The 15,510-nt window shown below is 44.2% G+C and overlaps 1 protein-coding gene across 3 annotated transcripts in view; it reads right to left on the bottom strand.

Annotated features, from left to right (window-relative positions):
* The window catches only part of anks1b (ankyrin repeat and sterile alpha motif domain containing 1B), a 180,961-nt gene extending 167,783 nt beyond the window's left edge, over positions 1-13,178 (bottom strand). For all 3 annotated transcript variants that reach the window (XM_068717376.1, XM_068717372.1, XM_068717371.1), the window contains exon 1: positions 12,499-13,178. In XM_068717376.1, the coding sequence (XP_068573477.1) occupies positions 12,499-12,629 (131 nt within the window). In that variant the 5' untranslated portion in view covers positions 12,630-13,178. The remainder of the gene's footprint in view (positions 1-12,498) is intronic.
* Between the last annotated feature and the right edge of the window lie 2,332 nt (positions 13,179-15,510).

Raw genomic sequence — 15,510 nt, 5'->3', positions numbered from 1 at the left:
GGCAAGAAGAAGAGACAAGAAGAAAGAAAGACACCGGAGGACATGAGGAAAGACAGGCGGGCGTAGACGGAAAGCCACACACACACACACACACACACACACACACACACACACACACACACACAAAGGGTTCGTGCGTAGGTTGAAGTCTGCAGGGGGCCTCTGCTGTATTCACTGGTTCAAGCTTCAGGAGTGCTTACTCAGCAGAGCTTCAGTGTCTCCCTGCTATACTGAGGGTGAGTCAGATGGTGGGACGAGGGGTGAAGGGAAAGGAAGTCCTTATGAGGGATTAATGCTTATTATGTACTCGCTAAGAGTCGATAAAAGAGGCGAAATATCTGCTGAGAATAGGGATACACCTCATGGATTCTTTTCAGCCAGTGCCGAGAACTACCTGCTTCTCGTGGCCGATACTGATAACCGAGAACTTCTCATTGTTACGGTGCACACCTGAGGTTAACAAAGGGTTAGATGTGGTGAGCACAGACGGGTGATTCAATATCAAACGACAAATCTAAGTGACATCACTATTGTTAACACAACACAAACAACAGTTCTGATTCTTAAAATGTTAAGTCATTATTTCTAGTAAAGTACATCAAGAAACTTGTACAGCAGATGTACTTGAGCAGTTTGGCTTTTGTATTATCAGCCCATTATTTATTGCCAATAATTTAATTATCAGAATAATACATCAATAAATGTCCTGTTATCGGCTGTGAAATAACACCTAAAATATGTATTAAAAAAGTCTATAGGGATTATGTAAAAAAAAAAAAAATTAAAAGTAAAAAACATATCTTGTTCCACTTATTCTCTTTTTACTTAATCATGACCTTTCACTATAGCTTTCATTCATTCTTAGGTCGACATAATAGACTTTTCACAAAAAGAGAGAGAAGGGTGAGAGAAGGTTAGATTTCAAATGTGCAGATCTGTCCCTCTGGGTTGCCAGGTGTGTGAATGTGCATCATATGCAGCCAGAAGCCACTGACACACAACACTTTCATACCTGCCTTCAGACCTCTCTATCACTCCTCCTCCTCACCCAACACACAAACACACGCTTTATTCCCCAAAAAGTATTTTTCCAAACACGATTCCTGCCTAGTCTTTCTTTTCTTTTCTGTTTTGTTTTTTTAATTAGGGAGAACACCGCTCCCTCTTTGGAAGACACTTTATTTTCAATTATAGTTGGAGCAAAGAGTACAAAGGAAGGAAAAAAAGAGAAAAATAAAAGAGTACAAAATAAGATCACAGTCACAGCAAAATAAGAAACCACAGGCAGGTCTAATCATGAGTACGAAAGATTTTTTTGGATACTGATTTGCCTTCCATCAGTCAAAAGAATCTCACAATTAACCGTCATCCATAAAACAATCTGCAGGATTATTCATACGGCCTCGCTGCTTGTCGGGGATAAAATGAATTCTGAATTTCGGAGTAGGGGAAAATAAAACGAGCGCTCGGTGAATGATATACTCTCAATTTTTCATTCAAGAGTTTGGGGGCAGATGAATATTTGATATCTTTTTATAAAAGACTCATTCATCAAGTGGGGCACGTTGGCCGGGGGGGGGGGAAAAACGAAGGAGGAGGTTATGGCGAGACAGAGTTGTGGAAAGCGTCCAGTTATTGAGGCTCATTATCAAGAAGATAGAGTACGCCGGTGATGGAGGTAGAAGCGGACGAGAGGAGGGGCTCCATCAGCAGTCGGAGTTTAACTCAGAGATATTGAGCTTTAAAGTTTTTTTCCCCCCATCCAGAAACTAATATAACTTTTTGCATTTGCAGGTCAGCCTCTTCAATAAACTTCTGCACTCACCTTGTCATGGATGAAGGTAAAGCCGTGTTAGACGTTTTGATCTGCACTCTTGGCTTGGACCCAAGACTCAACGGCCTACATGTATATCTGAGAAAGTCCACCTTTCTTACTACTTAGTAAAGTTAAAACACATTTTTTCCAACTACAGTGGATATCTGTAGTTTCTTTCCACGTGGTGAAAACCGTGTTTTTTTGCTAGTTGGCGAACGTTAGCATGCTAACACCCTAAATTAAGATGGTGCACATAGTGAACGTCATACCTGCTAAACATCCGCATTTAGTAATAGTGAGCGTGTTAGCATTCTGAAGCTAGCATTCAGCTCAAAGCACCACCGAGTCCAAGTACAGCCTCTCAGAGTCGTGAGCGTTGGTGTAGACTGAGCCGGCTCACTAAATCATACATGTACCATGGGGGCTGTATGAAGGTGTCATAACCAATGCACGTCTACACATCCTCACGCTGCTGCATCTATACGAGCCTGCAGCACATATTACTATTATCGTAGGCCGAGTGCATCGTTTCAGTGTGCGAGCGTGAGATCCGTGAGAAGAAAATGACAACGAGAGGCAATCTGTTGGCACCAGACAAAGCCTGCTGGGAAATGTTGCATCCCGTAAGAGGCTGTCAGCCCAAGGTAATTTACTTCCTGGTTGCTCTGCACACGCTCCCTCGCTGTCAGCGCCGAGGAGAAGACGAGTGGGGAATCAATCACGGGGGGGGGGAGAAATTAAAGAGGCCATCGCAGCCTGGCTAGGTATCACACACACACACACACACACACACACACACACACACACACACACACACACGCACACAGTATACACTTCAGCCCTGTCACTCATACAGGTACAGGCCCCACACCTGGTGACAAATTACATAAGACACCTATAAGCAGCCATATGTTAGGAGAACAGAACACACACACACACGCGCAGTTTGAATATGTGTTTAATATTCACAAGGAGACTTTGTGACAGAGTGGGGAGGTGTTCAGTCACACACTAATCTGAGGTGATTAGCTGTGTGTGTGTGTGTGTGTGTGTGTGTGTGTGTGTGTGTGTGTGTGTGTGTGTGTGCGCCTGTGTGTGTGTGTGTGTGTGTGACAAAGAGACCGAGGGAGTGCTGCATAATTGGGAAAACTCCACATTTGCACAGACTAAATATAAAAGACTTTCTGCAGCTTTTTCATCCATAAATGTGTTAAACTGCAGGGTTGAAAAATGGCTCCCTGTTTACAGCGTCTGTCTCACTCCGCCTCTCTCATCCTGCATGACTTTTTTTCACATGCATATTTGATGTGTGTGTCTCAGTGTGTGTCTGTGCATGCTGCTCATGTGTATTCATGATGCACGATCATGTCTCTTTTAACGTTTTCTACGCACATTTGTCACGGCACTGGCTGCTTCAGAGGAGATACTGCACCGGTTGAGGAGAAGACAACGATGCTGCACTGACTCGAATGTTTGTGCTACAAGGACAAAAGTATGCGGACAGCCAACAATTAACGATGTCATTTGCAAAACTATGGGCATTAATCTGCTGCTGTAAATGACTCAATTCTTCCCTGAAGGCCCTCAACAAGACTGTGGAACCTGTGGAACAAAAGTGTGTTTGTGTCACAGACCCATGATCTTTCCAGGAACCTGGAACCCGAGCCTTTTGTTCCTGGGTTCCTGGGTTCCCTGTTCTAGATGACTTTTTACGACGACCAGACGCTATCTGGGGATTTCCAAATGTCACTGACTGGTCAAACTGTGAAACAACATGTAGTACATTCATTAAGACTGTAAACAAGCACTGTTTCTCACTTGTGTTAATAATATGAGTTGGGATGGGAATTACTTTTGATGTTTAAACAAAGTCAGATAAGAGAACAGTAACTGCAATGCAACGCATGCAATGCGTGTCATTATTTCTATTTCATTTGTTTCTTGACTTGTTTATGTCTTTTATTTTGTCTTACAATGTTAACTGTACCAAAACGCCACAACAAATTAAATTTAAAAAAAAAACTACTTATCAATGAACTTGATTCTGATTCTGAACTATTGCAGCTGTGGTGTTCCTCCATGTAAAGCCACTGAGGCAAGATATTCAAATTGTATCATAACCAATGAAAAGGAAAGAGGGCCAAAGCTACGACACATAGAGCCTAGTTTGAAGAAAAAACAATTAAAAAGATTGATATCAATGTGATATTTAGATAGAACAAGACTGTGTGAATGTGTATTATTAGTTGTAGTTGTAGTAGTAGCAGTAGCAGTAGTAACTCAAAGATTCTGAATATGTGCACAAAACACTCTTGTCCTGTCAGTTAAAAAGATATCAGGATTGGACCTCAGAAGCTCATATGAGTCCAATCATGATACACACACACACACACACACACACACACTCTCTCTCTTACATGCGTAACTTCCCTCCGATGCCTTCCAGCGTAGCCCCTTCCCTCAGCACATAATGACATTAGCATTTCTAGCCCTCTTCTCTCCACATCTTATCTACTTCAAAAGCAGCGCTTCATTAACCACAGCCATCTATCAGAGAGCAGGGAGCCGGCAGGAATGTGTGTGTCTAGCTGAGTGTGTGTGTGTGTGTGTGTGTGTGTGTGTGTGTGTGTGTGTGTGTGTGAGAGTCTCCACAACACCAGCAGTGTTATGTGGGGTCACAGACTTGTAGATTGGTGTGACTGACTGGACGTCACACCACCTCTCCCTCCGTCCTCTGGCTGCATGTTGCCTCTGTGTCTCCTCCACTCAGTATCAACATGTTTCCCTCTTCAGGACCAAAAACGCGAACATGACCAGAACAGGAAGTGTGCAAAATCTACTTATGTTGAAGCAAACAAAGGGGGAAGTCATGAGTGAATTAAGCTAACAAGATATTCCCAGCAACAGTCTCCTGCTAATAGATTTAGCAAATTACCAGCATGAATTACATGTTTCATCACTTATTTATGCAACAGGCCACGACAGTTTAGGATGAGGACTTTATAAATTGTTTGAAAACCACAGTGTTTCAAATCTCTTATTAGTAAAAAATAACTAATACAGAATTCTTTTTGATTGAAGAAACAAAACTGTATTTTGCCATCAGGAAGAACACACTGCGTGCTTTCTAATTGGCATGGCAGTGTCTTTATAGCAGTTTATTTACTGATAAGCATCCTTAGATTAACCGTTTATGAAGTCAGCTCATCACTCATACATATTCATGTGTATAGTGAAGTGTGTTGTATCCTTTATGATTGCAAATAGGAAAATGGAACATCAGTATAGTTGGGGGGATAAAAAAAACTAAACAATAAAACATTGAAATCCACTTTGTCCACTTTTTAAATTGCAAATTAAGTTTTTTATAAGTTATACAACATCTTCTAGGTGAAAAATAAGCCTAATAAGTCGCCCAGGCAGTCAAAAATGCTGTGCTTAAACCTAGCACATTGTGTTGCCACATTCATGCCAGACTCATAATTAAAAATGTGCCAAAACACCAAGAGTTCACTGTGGCCCAAAGTCCTGCTAACCAAAGCTAAATCTCTCATATTCGCTCTGCCAAATCTGGCAACCATACTGTATGTCGGCCAATTCGCTCCAACCGTTTCTGTGTTGGGGCAACTGCACTGCTTCAGCTTCTAACACACAGTCAAGACAGACTGGCTGAAGCATTTGTCTCGTCTCTGGTTGTAGTTTGAGAGAATGAGATAAGCCTCCATGTTATCTTAGTACATCTCTGCACAACATTAGAAAACGCTAACGGAGCGTTTAGAAAGCTAGCTAGCTAGCTAGCTAGCAACTGTGTGTCTGTTTGTGTGTGTGAGTGACTCCTCAAGATTCCATACGCTCATAATTTGGAGTCAATAAGTGTTAAGTTTGAGTAAAAAGAACTTGTCTTTGTATTGACTTGCAGGTCGAACTAAACTGCACATTGCTACAAAGTAATATGCACTTGTGGAACATTTGTAAAGAAAACACGTTAGCTAAGGAGGGAGTCCGTCAGTGAAGGAATTTGAGCAGAGCTAAGCTACGCTAACGTGACTACTCAACATCCTGTACGTTACAAACTGCACAGAGAGAGATAAATTGCCTAAAAGACAATATTTTAAAGGCTTTCCATTGTCCACATTTGTTTATATTTGATAATCTCTCCCCTGGAGGCGGCAGCTTAGTTACATTTTAATTCACCGCTACATCACTCCCTTTCCTGGGACGTCACCGATGTTTTATTCCTCTTCTGACGGAGGAGGTCACCTGGCCAACACTAATAAATCGCAGGTTGTGGCTGTCGGGGGATGCAGTTCTCAGAAGAGCTGTGGATTCCCCGAAATTCCCCATTTGCCACCGTCAAACCAACACGCGCCGAGAGGCATGATGGGTAAAAGATGCTCCCACACGGTGATAACAGCGACGTGTGATGTGAGTGAGAGAGAGAGAGAGAGAGAGAGAGAGAGAGAGAGAGAGAGAGAGAGAGAGAGAGAGAGAGGGGGAGAGAGAGAGAGAGAGAGAGAGAGAGAGAGAGAGAGATGGAGAGAGAGAGAGAGAGGGAGAGGAGCAGCTTTTTGATAAGGTGGAGGAAGGTGGGGAGCAGAGGGAGAGGAGAAAACGATAAAGAGCGGATAGGGAGGCTGGATCATCCGTCTCTGGAGAGGGAGGAGAGGGAGGAGAGAGATTGTGGGGTGAAGTGAGTGATGGAGAGAGAGAGCCAGAGAGATATACCGAAAGAGAATCCAGGGCACCAGATGGAGAGAGAGAGTGAAAGAGATTTGAGACTCAGACAAAAAAAAACAAACAAAGATTTAGGTTGAGGAAGGAACAAAGAGAGACAGAGGCTTAGCGTGCAAAAGAGAGAGAGAGAGAGAGAGAGAGAGAGAGAGAGAGAGAGAGAGAGTCTTGGCGAGTATGAAGGTCTCAGCATCTTGGCAGGATGCTGCAGCAGAGCTTTGGCCCGGACCCTAATGGAGATGTAAGGAGCCTCTGAGTTTGATCTCACACACCACACACACACACACACACACACACACACACACACGCACACACACATGCACACGCATACACTCTTTCACACCTTCCTCCCGTTTCGATCACTGTGGCTCCAGACAAACTCGATGCACTGACGCCACAGCTGAACCCAAAGTAAAGAAGAAAAAGATTTACTGAATGGCTCCGGCTGAACAACACGGTGCTTCTGCACAAAGAACTGATTTTTCTTCAGGCTTTAAAAATTAAGTTTGAAAAAAAATAATAATACAATTTGTACTTTGTTGTTCCTTTAATATTGGTTATGTAATGCCAAAACATCTTCTGCCCAATGACTAATCAACTAATCGTTTCAGCTCCCTATCACTGTGTTTATCCATCCCGCCCACAAGAAAAGAAACCTACGAAGCACAAATTAAGGGAACACTGTGCCACAGTTAATCCCATACATGCATAATAGTTTATGACACACAGGTGCTCTTAGGCTGTGTGTGTGTGTGTGTGTGTGTGTGTGTGTGTGTGTGTGTGTGTGTGTGTGTGTGTGTGTGTGTGTGTGTGTGTGTGTAGTCCTCCTAATCCAAACCTTACCATGACTTGAATTCTCCACAGTTAACCTTTGACCCACTTTAGGTGTCCTGCACCACATGTGGCTCTTGGATTCCCCATCAGCTCTCACCCTAACTGCTCACACACACACACACACACACACACACACACACACACACACACACACACAACCGTGGTTATGCAAGGACAGTGGTTATGTCACACAGTTGGACTCACTAAAACACACACACTCACACACACACACACACACACACAAAGATGCAGCCTGCCAGACTCGGTTTTGGTCGTCTGATTTCCGGAGCTCGAGTGTTGCGGCCGTGAATCAACTTGAGCAAAACTAAACAGAGTTCCGTGGGTTTTCTTGTGCGCTGTTCACCCTCATCGGACGACAATGAAACCAGTCGCTCCACCACACAGACAGACAGACAGACAGACAGACAGACAGAGAGAGAGAGAGAGAGAGAGAGAGAGAGCCTCATGCTGTGAGCTACAAAGACACTCCAAGACGAGCAGGAGTAGACATCAAGAAATAAACGTCGCGCAGAGCGCCTGTGAGGACGCCAATTAAAAAAAGTCCACAAACACAACAATGTGTGCTTGTGTGTGTGTTTCCTCTGGGAGTCACTTCACTCCACTTAAAGGTTGTTTGTTTGCAGCGGAGGAGGGAGGAAAACACACACACACACACACACACACACACACAAGACGGGCTTTCCCCTGAACATTATTGAGCGAGGGTGAGGGAGGGAGGGAGGAGGGATCAGCCGCCATCTGCTGTATCATGAGTCATTCTCTTTAGCTTTCAATCACTCCGTCACAGTCAGTGCGCCGTCACTCACACACACACACACACACACACACACACACACACACACACACACACACACAGCTCACCTTGTTTCCTCTATGAGACAGAACACACGATGACACGCCGTCATGATGAAATTCATCTTCACCGTCAACATCGGCCTGTGATGTACAGTAGCTTGGAGGAGCATTGCCACACTGCTGCAGTCGTGCTGTAGCACACGTGATATATATATATATATATATATATATATATATATATATATATATATATATACACGTGTCGACGGATTAGACTCTGATCTTTAATGTTTAATCCTTTCAAACTTCATATCCACGTTTGTTACAAAGGTTAAGCGATCAAAACATGTTTTTAAAAAGGTATTCTCTGTGTAGCAGGAGGTATTTTATGACAGACTGACTTTTACACTTAATCCGTCCCAGCTTCCCCTGCTCGGTTTGTGATTTTGTGCTTCTCCAAAAAATACTTTCCGATCTTCCCTTTAGCATGCTAACATTTAATTATCTGGCGAGCCTGCTTCTCTTTTTTTTTTTTTTTTTTTGTAGAAGAAGAAGAAGATTATGAGGGAACCAACAAAAAAACAAAACAGCAGCACGCAAGTGGCTTCAAATATCTCTTTCCCACTCAAACACTGTATTGTCTCAGAGAGGACGTTACGTTCAGGAAAAGAAGAAGAGAAACACACGAACACAACTAAGCGGCAGTAAACTAAACACAGCGTAAAAACCACAGAGATCCACAGAAACTGCCGCTGCCCGCCCCCCCCCTCAGTCGACAAGTCAACTAATCGGTCGCTTTGGTCTTAGTCGACTAAGATGTCTTCAGTCGATTAGTCTTGGACTTATTTCCGAGAAACCTATCACTGGTAAACACAAGGTCTGAAGCGGTGCTTTTGTGCGATTCCTTGTGGAGAACTTTTACAGACGCGACAAAAGTCCTATGCGTGTTAGCCAACTAAGAATTCCTTTGGTTACGGGAAGCTTTACTGAATAAACAATAAAAAAAAAAAAAAAAAGAAGACAGATGGTGAGCACAGCCAGTACAGGCCTGATCAAGCTGATCAGGTATCGGCCAGATGTGACCGACAACATTTCATTTTGCTGACTTTTTGCTGGATGTGTCTGAGATGCCAGGCTTTCTGGTCTATCAACGCTACAGTTTGAGAGGAAATTCGTACCTCTTGCTCTTCTTAGATGCTGCTAATTGCAATATGAACACAATAGAAGAAGCCTTTTCCCTTCTATAAAAACACAATTTACTGATTATATCCCAGCGTATCAAAACACGAACTGACACCCGACTAATAGCTGGATGTGTGGGGTGACTATGTCACGGCATTTTTAGGGGAAGCGTTTGTGTCATTAATCCTGCAAACACACATCCATTTACAAGAGAATATGACCCATTAAACAGGCCTGAGATCAGCCAGTATTGATTTTCTGCTGCGCACCACACCACAAAACTGCAGCGGTACAGCCGGGGGATCGTCTTCTCTACATCCTGCGTTTGTGCATGCGTGTGTGTGTGTGTGTGTGTGTGTGTGTGTGTGTGTGTGTGTGTGTGTGTGTATGTTCATGTCCCACTTGGTGGTTTAGTGCAATTCTTTCAGCGAAAAAAAAAAAAAAAAAAAAGACGGCCCTCATGACTCAGGAATGCTATGAATGGCTCGGAGGCCTTAAGATGGGAAACTATGCATTGATTCCCGGACATCGTTCTCATAACGTCGGCCTGCACACACTCCTCCGCTGTGACCTCTCTGGTCTCCGTCGGACGTTCACAAACACACATGAACTCACACAAGAACATGTACAAGTGTGTGTGTGTGTGTGTGTGTGTGTGTGTGTGTGTGTGTGTGTGTGTGTGTGTGGCCCACCCAGTGTTTCACAGACTTCTCCTCATGGGCCCGGTGTCTCGACCCAATAAAAGCCAAGTGCAACAGTCGACATAACTCACTGACAATAACACAAATGGCAAAAAGCAGAACCGCCCATAATGCATCACTCTGACCTCGACCTCACCCTCCGTGTCACTCTGCTTTTAGAGTTGTGTTCTGTTTTTGACAGCGTATCGATCGGAGAGCTTCACTCCTTCCAACACGTTCCCTCGGTTGTGTCGGTAGACGCCAACATGCTGACGTTTACGATGCTAACGCGCTAACGTGTAGCAGGTACCGGGTACACACACATAGTCTTAGTTTAGCGCGTCACCGTGCCAACATTTGATAATTAGCACAAAATACAGAAGACAGCTTTTACACGGAAGTGTACTTCTCTTTTTATAAAAGATGACGAGGGAACCAACATGTGGCTTCAATGATCCCTTCCCATCTAAACAATGTCATATCTCAGAGAGGAAACTATGTGCAGGAAAAGAAGAACAGAAACCCACGGACACAACTAAGAGACAGTAAACACAACGTAGACCGCAGCGGCCATGAGCGGCAGTGACCCACAGACACAATAAACCACGCAATCTTGACCACTTGTTGCAGGCGGCGGGGAACGCGGACAACAAAAGGCTCCAGAAATGATCATCGGCTGTCATTTGTCATTGCTGCGGCACTTCTTTTTTTTTTTTTTTTTTAGGCCTTTAATGTCAGAAAACAGTCATTTGTCTTTGCTGCTGCACTATTTTCTGTCTCTGTGTTCTCAAAACACGGTGGCTTCCTCTGTTCGGAGGGGCAGGAAGCTCCTGATCACTGCATCCTGAGCCAACTCCCAATGAATTCATGTTTAAATGAAGCTGTCTCGATATTAAACAAGTTCACTTCTTGTCCTTTAAGGTCCCCACAGGAGTCCCCCCCCCCCCCAGACAGAGCTTTTGAACCACTGGCTTAAGCGCACGAGTGGTTTGGCCCCGTCACTGCCAGTGTGCCACCACGGCCCGGTCGCGAGACGCTCTGTTGGGGGGGGGGGGGCCCGAGGCGGTGCTCCTCCCGGACGCCCCCGCCTTTGATCTCATAATCACCTGGCTCAGAGAGAGAGAGAGAGAGAGAGAGAGAGAGAGAGAGAGAGAGAGAGGGAGAGGCTGCAGGGGCGGGAGGAGGAGGACAATAATAACCTCAGCAGTTGTTCTCGCGGCCAAATTGAGGCCTTTGCGGTTTGAGTTCGGAAAGAAAAGGAAGCAGGCGAATTCCTGGGAAGATATCTTATGTTGATCATGAACAGCACCGTGCGCTCCCATCCCTGGATGCTAACAACGGAACAATGAACTTGGTATTTTCATAGGAACCGGACTCACGGGGTCAGGGGGTTCAAGGTGATATCTTAAAGTAATCAGACATTTTTTTGCCAGCTGCTGTTACATAAGCGAACAACAACAATCCCTCGCTTCGCTCACATCCCTGTTCTTGGAGGCGATGAAGCAGCCAATTTGAGCCAAAAAAAAACCCACGTCACCTTTTTAGGAAATCCCTGTTTGTTTATTGCTTGTCTTCTGGCACACGGACGCGCACGAATGCAGAGCTGTTTTGCAGCCAACTTGGACGTCCTGCATGCCAGGCCATCATGTGAGCAGACACGGTGTTACACAAACACCACAGCAATGTCCCTATAAGATCATTTTACTAATGCTATTACGGACGAGAATGCCCTTATATAAACACATAAAGACGGGAAGGCACGGTGGTTTTTTGGGAACCCTTGCACACAAAGCTCCTCTGAAAAGGAGCTACAAAGGCATCCGTCGTGCAAGCATCGCTCTCTGTCGTCCTCACGTTCAACAAATCAACATTTTTGAACAGCTGTCAAGAGTGGAGAAGCTGAAGGTACTGTCTGTTCTTTTTTTGTGCTCAGCCAGCAGCAGTGCCCCCCCCCCCCCCAAAAAAAAAAAAAAAAACACTCAAACCAGCACTAGCACCCAGAGAGGACAGGGGGATGACTAACCTTTGATATATTCTGACAGAGATACAGTGTGTGCCTTATGTGTGTTTAGCCTGTAGCCTGCAGCGATTCTATCCCAGCGCACTTCGCTTCACACAACTCTCTTGACTTTGCATCACTTCACTTGCTTTTACTCTCCTGTGTCATGCAGCGTGTTGGACAAAGATCTAAAACACATCATTTTTATGAGGTTTTAGCTCAGGGACACCATATGGAAAGAAAATGTGCTACTGATATACTACTGAATATATATTATACACTCCACTGGTTCAAGGGCTCATTTCTAGTGCACTGACCTATGATGAAGCTACATTTTGCAGTATGGGAACCCTCCCCAGGAATCCCCTCCAGCAACCCCCCCCGCGGGGCTCCCTGGACACTTTAGCGGTCACGAGGAGGAGGTGAAAGCGGCTTCTTACCTCAGCAGGTTGGGCAGAGGGATGGAGCCGGAGCCTGACCCCAGTATCCCCTTCTTCCCACTCAGCAATTTCTCCACCACGGCGACATTCCCGGTCCGGGCGGCTTCCAGCAGCTCCTGCTCCTTCCCCATCCCGGACACAAGTTTGCAACGACGGGGTGATGAAAATCCAACAAATCTCCCATATATATATATATATCCACAAACTGCCTCCTCGCCTCCTCGCCCCTTCCTTCACCGTCTGGAGTGGGGAAGCGTCTGAAAGGATTCCTCTCGCTGCATGCTGCTGCTGCTGCTGCTGCTGAACGGTGAAATAGGTGTTATTGATGCTGCAGAGCGCGTTTGACGTGCACTGCTCCCCTGGTGCCTTCTAACCTCAGTCCGTTCACACGCACGGCTCCGTAATCTCCTCTCGTGTCAGTCCGCCGACGTGCACGACTCCCCAGCGTAACCTCAGTGCAAACAAGCGCAGCGGGGGGCGGGGGGGGGGGGAGCCGGGGGGCTCTGAAGCGACTCCCTTAAGTGTGAAGTAAAGAGTAACGAAAAATAAAACTCCCTCTCCGTCCTGTCCGGTGTGCCGCTCCAGCTGACGACAGGCGGGAGGTGGAACCCGGTACGCCTCCACAGGAAGCTCTTCAGTCCCGCTGCACTCTCCTCCTCTCTACCCTCGACCCTACCGCACTGGCCGGTGCCTCTCTGAATTGCATGAGAACACAGGTGTCAAGTTAGCCGTGTTACAACTGTACACTTCCTGTTCTTTGCTTTCAAACTAAAACTCTCACTCGCCGATGTGTTACAAACTTGACCAACCGAGCTCAGACACGCATAATCAAGATATGAAGAAAGCTGGTTAGTGTGTCTTTTTTTTTTTGCATTACCTTGTCTTTTTGTATTTTTATAATTTCATTTTTATTTTGTTTGCTGATGTGTGCCATTCAAATAAACTGCCTTGCCTTCACACAACTTACAAAAATGCACAATTTACAAAAATAATGCTATTATTTGACCAACATATTTCTTCATATTTGTGGATACTGTTTGCAATTTCAAGCCTAGCTAACCACAGCTAGCTATCTCAAGGCAGGTAAGGCAGGTAAAAAGATGCAAATCAAACAAATAAATAGTGAAGTACCTAACTACTATGTGCAAAAAAATAAAGAAAATGTCGTATTTTTAAAAAAATCTGTGAGCAGAATGGATAGAATAACTTATGGGGTCACTGGAGAAAAATAAATAACTGTTGGGGCCCAGTTAACCTCTCTATCTGGTGCAATGTACAATTTGTATATGGTGGAATCATAGTCCCAGATTTGCTGTGTGTTGATTTGATTAATTACATATTAAATCAGTAATACGCAATATGTTCGCACAAAATCTATAATTTGACACAAGGACCCCTTCAAGATCCACCTGAATGCACTCATGTTGTTGTGAGAGTGTTTCAGTGGTGCATATCCCCCCAAAACATCTATTAAATCAAAACAAACAGTTGAATACAGGGTGAGCCTGGATTATTTTGAGGGCCCTGGGCTATTTGCCTGCATTGTCTGATTAAAAGCTTCACTATACACTCATTAAATGCATTTCTGGAGATAAAGACTTTTAACTCTAATGCTTTTATAGATATGTGGCAACAGTAAATATTGTGTAATGTGCATCATCACACATTCTAAGCAACAGCCCTGGTCATGGGTGGTCCATGTGCAAATCTAAACTTTTATTTTGAAGGCCAAGCCGCCGTCTTCCGCTAATTTACACACAGCGTACAGTCTGGGCGTGAAAGATGGTGATGCCACAACACCAACAGGAGGCAATGCCTTTGTTTATCTCTTGAAAAAGTCTCACTCACATCCACCAGCTGTGCTTATTGTTGCCATTCTCTAGCCATCAATTTAGTCAATCACACACACGCACATGCGCAGTTGCCCTCTCTCCGGTGGAGGTGTGTTCACTGCTGCAGGATTTGGAAAACGGGTGCGATCCTAAAATAGCCTGCCATGAAGATGGATTTTTTTTAACGTGCTCCGATCTGTCCACTGACAGCCTGGGAAACAGACACACCCCCTCCTCTCCACCGCGCCCCCCACTCTGCCACCGGTGCATGCTGGGACACGCCTGATGGCTCCACTCTGCTGCCTAATTGGAATTCAAAGAGATGTGGTGCCTTCAGGTGCTCCACCTTCAGCTGATGTTTTCCCACGTCTGAGCTCGTAAAGACGAGTTGTTATTGATTTTGGACAGCAGAAAACAACTGTTTTCCTTTGTGATACATCTGCCGAGTATTTATTTGAATCGATTAATCGTTTAGTCTATAAAATGTGAGAAAGCAGTGATATGCTCCACGAAAAAACACAAAGAATTGACAAATGGTAAAACAGAGAAAAGCTGCAAATATTCACATTTAGGAAGTTGCAACCAGAGAATTAAGCGACATGCTTGTGCTTGAGAATAAATTAAACGATTAATCGATTATCAAAACTGTCATTCAACAACATTAATCAACTTATTGTTTCAGCGGAAGTTATATTGACAAGAGGATTTTAGAGGATGAATGAATGATGGCTGTTAAATTGAGGAAATCAAACATGCAGTGACATTTAACTGATTTACTGCTGCAATTAATGATTGTTTTCCTAATCAATTCATATGTTGATTATTTTTTGCAATAAGTCAAACAATTATTGAATTTGTAAAATGTTTAACTTAAATTCAAACTTCCAAAAATATTTTTTTTCCTTGATAATATTTACAATTTAAGTACTTAAGTTTATTGCATTAAGACAGAAATGTTGACAAAAACAGTCAAAACTCCAAATAAGAAGAGCGAAGCAGAAAATGCCTCGTTAAAGGCCCTGTACAGACTAAACCTCGTCTCCTGACTGAAACTGAAGCAGCTAAATGGAATGCAGCCGTCATTCCTTTTTATTACAAATGTATTACAGGGTCACTGTATGCAGCGAGGCTCTGGCAGAGAAATAAGGCAGGAACCAGAGAATACAACAGTGAGCCAACA

This window comes from Cebidichthys violaceus, unplaced genomic scaffold, assembly GCF_023349555.1.
Source record: "Cebidichthys violaceus isolate CVI_PGR_0920_01 unplaced genomic scaffold, fCebVio1.0.p SCAF_21, whole genome shotgun sequence".
Classification (NCBI taxonomy): Eukaryota; Metazoa; Chordata; class Actinopteri; order Perciformes; family Stichaeidae; genus Cebidichthys; species Cebidichthys violaceus.
This window is presented reverse-complemented; position numbering and strand designations above follow the sequence as displayed.